The 11648-nt window shown below is 30.7% G+C and overlaps 1 protein-coding gene across 2 annotated transcripts; it reads right to left on the bottom strand.

Moving 5' to 3' along the window:
* Window positions 1–6784: 6784 nt before the first annotated feature.
* LOC104230234 (zinc finger protein JACKDAW-like) lies at window positions 6785–9428 on the bottom strand. 2 transcript variants are annotated; one of them, XM_009782988.2, is made up of 3 exons: window positions 8801–9428; window positions 8226–8625; window positions 6785–7817 (listed from the first exon to the last, which is right to left on the bottom strand). In XM_009782988.2, the coding sequence occupies exons 1-3, from the start codon at window positions 8946–8948 to the stop codon at window positions 6881–6883; spliced, it is 1485 nt and encodes a 494-aa protein (XP_009781290.1). In that variant the 5' UTR covers window positions 8949–9428; the 3' UTR covers window positions 6785–6880. The 2 variants fall into 2 exon arrangements, with proteins under 2 accessions (XP_009781290.1, XP_009781292.1); XM_009782990.2 differs by having other exon boundaries at window positions 8810–9247.
* Window positions 9429–11648: the final 2220 nt, after the last annotated feature.

Here is an 11648-nt window from a genome sequence, read left to right as displayed (position 1 = left end):
TGTCTCAAGGAGCTCTGCAGAGGCAGAATATCGAAGCATGGCATCTGCTGTGGCTGAAGTAACATGGTTACTTGGCTTATTTCAAGAATTGGGAGTTGTCATTACACAGCCTGTCGTGGTTCACAATGATAGCAAGGCTGCTATATAGATTGCTGCAAATCCAATTTTCCAGGAGCGCACTAAGCACATCGAAATTGATTGCCACTTTATTCGAGATAAGATCAAGCAAGGAGTCATACGCACTACCTTCATTGGCACTAAATATCAACTAGCGGACTTATTGACGAAAGGGCTCAGCAAAGTACAACACTTTCATTTAATGCAAGCTGGGAGTGCTCAATATTTTACACCTTCCAGCTTGAGGGGGAGTATTGATATGTATGTATATGGGCAATCTTACGTGGCAGTTCAGCTTGGTTAGTTAGTAGTTGTTAGTTACTAATATTATATCCAGCTGTAGCTTAGCTTTCACTAGTTAGTAGTGGAGCAGATTAGAGGATTCAATTGTATATATAGAGACTTCAATATTCAGTTAATACAGAGATTTTTTTTTTTCAATTCTGTTCCTCTCTCTTATCTCATTCTGCACCAGTTGCTTCCATTGGAGAAGCTTCAAGCTTCATCTGTTGAGCTCATATTTCAGCAAGTTTTCTATGAAAACAATAACAAAATGATAACTTAGTCGAGACCAAACAGGCTAAAAACCAAACTGCACTTCTACTTACGTGAACCTTTTCGTTTTTATAAATTCGAACTCTATAAAGTTGTTACCAATATTTTGAAGTGAATTTTTCATTATATTAATATGGCAAAAATGACAACTTATAATACTTTTGGTATGGTTTTTGCATATTTAAATTTTAACTTAAAATATTAAGTTAATATAACCAAATTTATCTTAAAAGTAGTCAAATTGATTCTCAAAAAGTCAAAGATTTGCATAAACGGAAACAAATGGAGGAGTACGTAGTTAATTATATTTAATTTACACTAAGTTATAAATATTATTTGGATGATTGATCGAATGAAAATGTCAAATACTCGTAGGATTCCAACTTAAACCTATGAGAAAAATGTCATCTCTTCTACTGCATTTTCAGAAAAGTTAATCAGCCCTTTTTGGTACTTTGTCTCTAGGAAAAGAAAAGAAGAATATTAATCTTTTACCGTTGACCTTCAAGCTCCTATAAAGAAACAATTCGTATATTTCTAGATCAACTATAAAGCTTCAATTAAAGAAATAATTAATTATATTAAAATAACCTACATTGAGTAGAGTTTCTCAATTCTCAAGCCTAGTGGAAAAAGTTATACCTTGAAAAACTAAAAACTGTTACAGGATTCTAGTATAGTTTCAAACTCGAGCAATTACTAAAGGTCTGTATATGTCCTTTTGAGTGTAAAAATAAAAATAAAAAAAAATCTTGGCATTGTTTGCATATTAATCACTCTAAAGAGTTAGAGGTTAAAAAATGTAAAAACAATTATACTGTTAGTGTATTTTATCCTATTATATCATGTAACTATATTTTATATTTTAGGTTATTAATTAACTCCACTTTTATGGATGGTTAATATACATAATAAACTCCAAAAAAAAAAATCAAAAGTTTTCTTAGCGGTACAGTAACGTCGCATGAAAATCAAAGATACATGGTAGAAAATAATGTCATAGAAACAAAGTATAGTTTGGTATGGGAGTTTCTGACAATGGTCATGACATAAGTAGGTCTACATATTTATTTGTACTAGTCTTAGGGTACACGCTTTACGCGTGTACTCCATCTCGATGTGTAAATATATTTAAAATAATTATATAAATATTCTATTAAAATTATGTTTGAGTTATAAAATAAAAATTTACATAATATAAATAAAATAAGAATTCGTATAATATGTACAATATTAAAAATTTAAATACAATTCATATAGTGAAGGATTTAATGCATAAAATTTAATTAATTAAAAACTTTGAAATATAAGGGAAAAGTTAAATAATGATAATGAGTATACTTGATATACATAAATTAAATGATAGGGATGTAATAATAATATCTTTGTCTGCTCTAAACTTAGATGTATCATTTGAACTTGACGTGCAATTGTCAAGTATCCTATTATTAATTAAGTATTTCTAGAATTTGATATTGATTTAAAGAGTATAATATGTACTTATTTTTTTATACATAAATGTTAAAGAATGCGTGTTAGTTTTTAAGGTTAAAAGATCGTTCAATTTTATATAAGGATTTTGATCTATCGATTTTGCATGAACTTGAAAAAAATGTCCTTTAACTATATCTTTTGAAAAACGTTATTATTTGTATGACCTAATATTAAATCTTAAATTATGGATATTTGTTACTCCATATGCATTTGTCATAATTTCTCAAAGATTTATAAATTAATACAAATAACTTACTATATGAAAAATTACATTAAGTCATTTGGTGGAATCAATGGAAAAAGAAAGTTTTCCTTCGGTGAATTTTGTATGTAGGTGAACACAAAGCCACCAGATTTGGTAGGATTTTTAGAAGACATAATTGGGTGTTCGTAGGCTTTAAACTTGTTTCCATTCATAAAGACTTTAACGTTGAACATTGTTTGAGAATAAAAGTGAGATTCATTAATGATCTCAAACTCCTAAATATAAGTATTTTTTTTTATAAAAGGAGATTTAGTGCATTTAATATTTCTATACAAAAAGATACATATTTTAAATAAGGAAAAACTTAATAATAAAAATCTTAGATAATTTTAAAGTCCTTAAAATTAGGAAATAACTAAATTACTATTTTGTCTAATATATAATATATTTTTAAAGGTTTGAAAAAGAATGAAACTTTCCAATTGAGGGGATTGAAAATCAAACGAGACTTTGTTAATGAAGAAATTGAAAAGAACTAAACTTCGTAATGAAGGAATTGAAAAATTAAATGAATTCTCTAAGATTTAAGCTTTCCTAGAATGATAAAATTATGACCGAAAAAATAGTATGCATATTATTTTGACTATTCTTAGAATGTCGTCGTTGAACTCCTAGAATGGAAGGAAATTCAAAAATCAAAGCTCTAAATATTAGGAAAATAATTTATTGACTACTCCTAAATATTAGGAAATTAACCAAATAAATATTTTCAAATATTAGGAAAATAGTCAAATGACTATTTTATTTAGTGTGAACTCTATTTTTAAAGGGTAAAAAAGACGAACGACATTTCGCTAAGGGCCTTCATGCTTTTAATATAATATAGATTTAAAGCTTTTGTTATTATTCAAAAGCACTAACTTTAAAGAAAAAATAAGCACTTATTTTTTGTTACACGATATCCAATGACAGCCATATTCTTCGAACGAATTTTGACAGACCATATGTGGGCAAAACGCAGTATACTAATGCGTTATTCCGTTTTACTTTACCATCTTATATTTTATTATAGGGAAACGCAGTACAATACTGCGTTTAAGGAAAACGCATTACAATAATGCATTTTCCCATAAAAAATTAATTTTTTAATAAAATATAGTATAATATTGCGTTTAATTTTAACTGCTAACTTTCCGTTAAAGTAAAACGCAGTATTATACTGCATTTTATATAGAAATGTAATTTTTTTTTTAACAGTAAAAACGTATTTTGTGCCAAAAATGACATTATTTCAGTTTCGGACTCTCTTTTTCGCCACATGATATATAATGGTCTATCTTAAACTTTGAAAAAATGGAAAAAAGTACCATGCAGTTTCCGAGGATTATAATTACCTAATATTCTGCCTTAGTTCCAATTAAACCTAATTAAGGTGGTCAGTGATGACCACAGTTTTCTTACTTAAGTAAAACTTTAGTCAAGATTTGGACCACCTTTTGGTAGATTTTTCTTTAATCTTCTTTGGTTAGTCTCACTGGGGAGTCAATTGATTTGATAATTAATGGAAAAGGCCAAATATGTACTATCAAAAAATGTTTAAATCTAATTTTTGTTATATTTTGAGTCTAAATATATTTATGTCATTATACTATTGGTTCAAATATACCTCTTTTTCGTTAAGTTTGTCCAAAGTGGACATTCAATCCTATGTGACACTGACATTTGATGAGGTGGATGTCACATGTCTTGTCACCTCAGTGTCTCTAATAACACATTTTACCCCTCCCTTATATTTTTTTTCTGCCGTTAAATTTTCTCCCCCCTCTACCACTATTGCCACCATTACCGCTACCATAAAAAATATTGTATTTAAATTTTGGTCTTTTATATATGGATTAGGGGCGCTGGGGTGGTATGTCATGTAGCATCCAACTCATCAAATATTAATGCCACATAGATTGAATGTCCAATTTAAACAAACTTAACAGAAGAATGGTATATTTGAACCAATAGTATTACGACGGAAGTATATTTGGACCCAAAGTATAACAAAGAGTATATTTAAATATTTTTCCATAGTGCAAGGATATATTTGGCCTTCTGCCGAAAATTTATTATAGTTACAAAAGTACTAATTTCAGTGAAGTACAAACAACGGTGAAGCCAGGTATTTTCTTAGGATGTTCAAACTTGAAAGAATTGAAAAAAAATCCCCGACAAATAATTTTTATTATATATTATATATCTCTAAAACTTATTATTTTACTTATATATGCAATCTAATTTTTTGAAGAAAAATGTTTAATTGACCATCGGAGTATAGCTTCGCCCCTGACAAGTTAATTATGTTTATTAGTACGATTTCGAAACCAGGATATTGGTAATTTTTTGCATATTTGCTTCTTTTACCACCTTCTTAATTTTTCTCTGTTGATAATATCTTATGGTACAGAGTATTTTTAAAGCTACCTTTTTCTTTATTTATGCAACTACAAATAATTTGAACAAAGTTACCGCACTGGTGAAGCAGGCAGTATATTCAGCAAAGGCTGCGTTAATTTAGTTTTGAAATTCTCTAGAAATTCCATGAATAATGTGATAAATATTATTCTGATAATTGAAGTTAGTCATCTTTATCTACGAAATAAATTTTTTTATTATTTTAATATTCGTCTCTGGAGAATAAGACATGAATGAATATGTTTGAGGTCTCAATTTTCCAAGAAGAAAAATTAACTAATACTATAACTCTTTGAGGAGCTATTTGGTTTAAGGGATTAGGTGAATTATCTCAATACAATTTAACATTAAATTTATCTTATGTTTATTTGAAGATTTTAATTAAAATTAATATTATTTTATCTCAAAATAATCCTAAAATATCTTAATTTTGAATCAAATAATGAATTCATATTTTACGACTCTAAAGTGTCAAAAAATAAAGAACCGTCCTGGAGAAACAGTAACTATGGTTTATTATGTCATTTCTGGTGAATCCATAAAATTGTAGGCGATTCGAAGCCGATTGCGCGTGAACACAAAAGGAATTAAATCAAATAATCAAAAAGTTTGCCCAAATTCCTTTTGTGTTCACGCAGTCGACTTCGAATCGCCTACAATTTTGTGGGTCCATTAGAAATGACCTAATAAACCACCTAGTAGGTGCCTATGGCAAGTGACGAGCTGCAGCTAAAAGACTAATCAAATCAAATAATCAAAAAGTTTTCTGTAAAACCCACCAACGTTGACTACTTCATTAGTCACTTTGACAACTAGTCAACACTTTAATTCATGTTTTTTTGTGCCCTATTTTTTCTAAATAAAAAGGCTACAATTATGTCCTTTCCTATCTAATAAGAAAGGTCTAAGATCGTAGGAAAAATAAATACATATATAAAATATTTAGGGTCTTTGCATAGACTTGAAAGATAAAATTAGAGTAACCAACACGTAGTAAAATAAAAAATATGCATGGCTACTTTTTTGTCACCAACTCTCGACATAAAGGTCCCACGTTAATTTGCTAGACCCCACAATCTTGAATTTGCCCAAAATTTTAATATTATATTATTTTTATGCAAGGGGAAATTAGGCAGTAGTTAAGATTTATTCTGCTTTTCTCTAATATAATAGAGAACATGAACAATCTTAAGTACTCCAATAATTAAACTAGTTGGTTGCAAAAGGACATTAGGTAATTTTAATGTTCAAATTCTAAATCGAAAATGACATTGTATATATATTTTGCATGTTATATACAAATATATATATATATATATATATATAAAATTAAATTTGAATCTTAGCAAAATTCCTAACGTCTAACATAAATCCAAATCTCATATATGTTTCATCTTTGTTTACTTGATTTTTTGGGAAAATAATAATATATAGCCGCTCTCAAAATAATAATCGAAAAAATATATATATTTTTGGTATACATATACATATATATATATATATATATATATATATTATATAAAAAAATATATAAATTTTATACACTTTTGCAGCTATAGAATATAAATAGTTTCGGTCGCGCGCTAAATATTTTTCATAGTAACTTTTAGAGATATATATGGGAGGTTTAGCATAGACTGCACTATTTCCATCCCGTAAATGGAAATTAAAATCAGTTTAGGTTCCTCCAAAAATAGAGGTTAGATTTAAGTATGCAGTCAACATTTCTACTAACTATTAAAAGTTTAAAAAAAAAATATTTATAGTAAATTCATAACAACGGTCACAAGAAACAAAAGACTACCGTACTAAAAGTAAATTTAAATTCTAAATACGTTTGACTGCTAAGTTATACATTTGTTTTCTTTTTTGGAGCGTTTTATCTTCAAGAGGAAACATATCCAAATTAATGCAAAAAAAAAAAAAAAAAAAAGTAAAAAGTAAAAAGAAATATAACCAATAGGCTGAGCCATCCAGCTCAAGATAAGGTTCAAATTTTACATTATTGTATTTTGTGATACAAAAAAAGATAAGTGAAAAGACATATTGCTAGTGACCACTACTGTAATGGCTTAACCCCATAGCTGAAGTCATCGAAGCAAACTTAGCCAGCTCTTGTGGCAAAAATGGCCGTCCCCCTTCATTTCCCATGCCCAGAAAATCTCTGGTTAGACTATTATCCAAGTTGAACGAAACAGCTTGAGTTTGCATGCCAACTGTTTGCATAAATGCCTGATCCAAATTGATTGCTTTAGTATTAGCTGATGAACTCATATTTGGACACCCATTAATGAGACCATTATCTGTTGGGTTGTAATCCTCTGATTGTTTAGCAAAAACTTGGTGCATTTCACTTGTGGTTTGAGACAAAGTGTTGAATATTTGTGTGTTTGAGGAAGAAGATGAAGAGTTCATTACACCAAAAGTGTTTGTAAAGAAAGTTGGGCTGCTTTTGGTTGAACCTATTTGGGCAGCTTTTTGAAGAAGTGCTGTAGCTGACATTGGTGTTGAAGATTTTGGGTGCTGATTTTGATTATCAGAATACATAGAAGATAAGGTTTCAGTCATTGAAGTTGCAGGGGTAGTGGCTGCAACATTCTTGTCAATTGCCCATTGCATTTGATTACCAAAGATATTATTAGGAGATTGCATTTGCACCATATGATCTGGTAATCCAGTTGAACTAGAGGAAGCAAAAAGATTTGAACTTGGTGTTGACATGTGAAGAGGATTATTGAGCTGAGAATTATTATTGACTTGATTTAACCAAAGTGATAATCTTGGCTTTTGTTGCTGATGATGTAGAGAATTCCCACTTGTCATACCACTAAAATCTTGTACAAAACCTGTCCCAATTTGGGAAATTCCACCAACTAAATTGGGTTGCTGGTTGAAGTTCAAGTTGTTTGTTCCCACTGAAGTGATTCTTGCACTCTCTTCAGCTAAAGCATCACAAAATGCTCTATGTGTAATGAAACTATCTTTCCTGTAAAATGGAAGAAAAAATAGAAAACCCAACATTAAATTTAAGGCATAACAGGCACATGGAATAAACGGCAGCATGGCTCTCGCTGTGTGCGGGGTTAGGAGAAGTGCCGGACCACAAGGGTCTATTATAGACATTTCCGCAACAGATTGTTTCCACGGCTTGAACTCGTGACCTCCTGATCACATAACATACGCATGGAATATCAAACAATTTAATAGCTGATAATTTGTGGTCAGAACTCAGAACTCAGGAGGAGTTGAGGCAATAAATTGAATCAAAACAAAGACATTGAATTAAACTACTTAATTCCTATGAATGAATGAGCTAGCATTTATTTCGGTTTGAAACAAATATTCCTAAACAAGAACCATGTTACATGGTACCAATCTAAGGGAAATTAATTACCTGGAAAAAAGAGTTCCACAGTCACATTTATACTCTCTAGTACCACAAGTTTTAGTATGTGCTTTCCAATCTGACTGAACTGCATATTTCTTTGAACACTTCTCACACTTCCATTTTTTCTCACCATGTTTTCTACTGAAATGTTTCTTTATACCAGTAAGATCTCCAAGTGCACGTGAAGGATCATTGTGTACACAAGTTTTTTCTGGACATATATATACTTTTTTCTTCACTATTTCTTGTTTATTCCTTTGCTTTAATTTCCATGGTAGATTGTGTCCTCTCCTATGAAGTTGCAAGTTTTGGTCCCTTTGAAAACCTTTGTTGCAGATTTCACATAAAAATCTATTTGTAGCCATCAGTGTTTTTGGTGAAAGTGCAATAACTTCAGCATCTGGATCTGTCAACATACAAAGAAAAAAAGCTCTTGGTCAAGTACTATAGCAAGAACATCGGCAGCCCCCGTGCACTAAGCTCCCGCTATGCGCGAGATTCGGAAAAGGGCCCGGTGCACTAAACATATATAGATGTTTTTTCTATATATGATATAAGAAATGAGTAGTTAATTTGTATACCTGGTGTACCTGGAAGATTTCTTCTTTTCTTGGAAGAAGAATTAGCTTTAGGGTTAGGGTTTGGTTCAAGTAATACATCTTGAGGATGATGAGGTAGTACTACTCCTTTGACAGAAGAAGGAATTGAAAAAACATCACCAGACATCATTTGATATAAAGGGTTTTTGTTTTTGACAACTAAAGAAGCAGTGGAGCTAAAAAACAAAGCTAACTCAAAGAGTTTAAGTTTTTTTCCAAATACATACAGATAAAAAAAACTTGGTATTATTCAAATCTCAGAACTTTCAGATTGTTCCAAAAGAACAAAGTAAGAATAAGTGTATAGCCAAACAACAAACAAAAACACAAAACTTTGAATCTTAAAAACACCAAGAAAAAACAAAGAACCTAAGACTTATTTCAAACTTGTGAAGGTTTTCTTGGCTTTGTATCACAGCTAAGATTTCTGAAGAGGAGAGATTAGCAGCTGCTAGCTGGAGAAAAGTTTGTGTGATTTAAAAAGAAAACACCAAAAAAAGACCATGAAAGCAAAAGAGAATATTTCCTTTCTTTTTCTAACCAACACACATATATACACACACAGAAAAAACACACTTCTCTCTCTAATTTCTCTCTCTTGCAAGTTTTCTCGTTCAATGTCCTTTCATTTTTACGTTGTTATATTTCAAGGTCGGTCAGCCATAGATTTAGCTGCTGGGCCACCTTTTTGTTTTGATCTCTCTCTATCTGAAAAAGCAATCTTGTGCATAAAGTATCTCGTATTTAAGCAGGATACAAGGAAGAGCCGCAATTACAACAACAACAACCCAGTATAATCCCACTTAGTAGGGTCTGGGGAGGGTAGTGTGTACGCAGACCTTACCCCTACCCTAGGGTAGAGAGACTGTTTCCAAATAGACCCCCGGCATCCTTCCCTCCAAGAACTTCTCACCTTGCTCTTGGGGAGACTCGAACTCACAACCTCTCGGTTGGAAGTGGGGGTTGCTTACTCTAATGCAAGAATTAGTGATTACTTTCAAAGTTCAAACCCGTGACCTATAAGTCACACGGAAGTCGCACGAAAATAACTTTACCGGTGTTCCGAGGCTTTGAGGCTCTCTATCATAAGATATTTATTTTTTAAAGGAATACTTCCTTTTTAAAATATGTATTTGTATATATGTAGAATTGGCTGTATGCTGCTTGTAACCAGAATGTGTAGAGCTCTGTGTCATTTTGTAGTTTTTCGAGCTAAATTCCAATTATCAAGACAGATGATAATTTAAGAGGATACTAAAAAAATAGTAGAAGCTAATATTGTAACTACGAGATTCAGAATTTACAGCCACCGAAATTGTCTCAATGCCTCCTTGCTTTTTTTTTTTTAATGTTTTCTTTTTCTTTCTTTTTGAGTTTGTTAAATTTGCTTTACTATGTTTTTCCCAAGAGTCTATCGGGAACAATCTTTTTACCATCACAAGGCAGGAAAAATATTCCGTACACACGACCCTTCCCAAAACTCTATTTTTGAGTTCACACTAGATTAGTTATTGTTTGTTAAACTTATGTGCAATGACGTATATAGTACCATAAGTTAACTTACCTATAACAACAAAAAATTACAAATATCAAGTCGGATATGAAAAATAAAATAAATAACTTGTTACAACATATTAAAATATACCGATAATTAATGTAAAAATATACCGTTAGCATCAGTATAGGTATTTTGTTTTGTTACTTGGAGAAATGAAAATTTTATGCAGCTTCTCATTTTCTTCCTTTTCTTTTCTGCATTTTCGAAAACAATATTAACGCTTAGCTCGTCCTTAATTTAAATTATATGTGACTCGTTTTCTTCTGATGCAAATCTCTCACACATTAGATCACTCATATATCAATCCATACAGATACTATGTAATTACAACGATCAACTAATACAATAACTTACAGTCAGTGGCGGAGTCAGGATTTTCATCAAGGGATTCAGAAAATAACGAAAAATTTAAACATGTGAAGAAGCCAAGGGAATTCAACTATCTCATATAGATATATACATAATTCTTTTACCTTATTATAGTTGTGTGCGTCCTATAAAATGGTGTCGCATTTTAAACATTTGACGAGGCCAATGCGTATAAGATTTTGCTACTCGTACTCTGTCAAGTTCTAGTATAGTTTATGATATCGTCCCACAGAGATTGGAGAATCTAGCTACAAACTTATAATATTCTTACTACTATTTGAGAGAATCAGATTGATGAAGTTTTGTTTGTTGAAAATTTAAATTGCTTAAGTTGAAACAAAATAACTTTCGGAAGATTTATATTTAAAAAGAGTTGGGAATCATTGAATTCACTCGATAGCGTGATAATAATAAAATCTTAACTTCTACATGTATTTATCTTAGGAATAACTGTTTATTGCTAATACAATTATATTTGCTCACTAAAAAATAATCAATTAATAACACTCTGTGAGGTTATGTAAATCAATTGATATATGGCCCGTGACGATTAAACTGAAATAATTTTCTTGCCTGAATTGTGCTAAAAGATAGCAAAAACCTCCTGCGATTACTTTTTACTAAAAAGCAATAATCTTGTCAACTACAACTCCTCCGTGAGAATTAGAATGGAAGTAAGCAAGATTACAGACTTGGAATGATAGCTTAAAAAGAATTACTCTCACTCTATTATTTTACCCAATAGTTATCGTATATTAATTTTGCTTTGTAAGAATTACAAAATTGACATACAAGTAATTTTGGAGAACAAATAGATAGAAGTAATAATAATTAATTAAAACTAATATTCCAGCACAATATCGAAATATAATTAGAACGTTTCAGGTCAAGCATGTAGTAAAA

This window comes from Nicotiana sylvestris, chromosome 7 (assembly GCF_000393655.2).
Source record: "Nicotiana sylvestris chromosome 7, ASM39365v2, whole genome shotgun sequence".
Lineage (NCBI taxonomy): Eukaryota > Viridiplantae > Streptophyta > Magnoliopsida > Solanales > Solanaceae > Nicotiana > Nicotiana sylvestris.
Note: the sequence above shows the minus strand (reverse complement) of the source record. Positions and strands in the feature narration are given on the sequence as shown.

Bases quoted from the DNA above. Each gene is read 5' to 3' on its own strand.
- LOC104230234 (XM_009782988.2), bottom strand. From the start codon at position 8,948: ATGATGTCTGGTGATGTTTTTTCAATTCCTTCTTCTGTCAAAGGAGTA. The intron at 8,626-8,800 runs GTATACAAATTA...GTATGTTGACAG, and splicing joins AAATCTTCCAGGTACACCAG to ATCCAGATGCTGAAGTTATT. The intron at 7,818-8,225 runs GTAATTAATTTC...TCCATTTTACAG, and splicing joins TGTGGAACTCTTTTTTCCAG to GAAAGATAGTTTCATTACAC.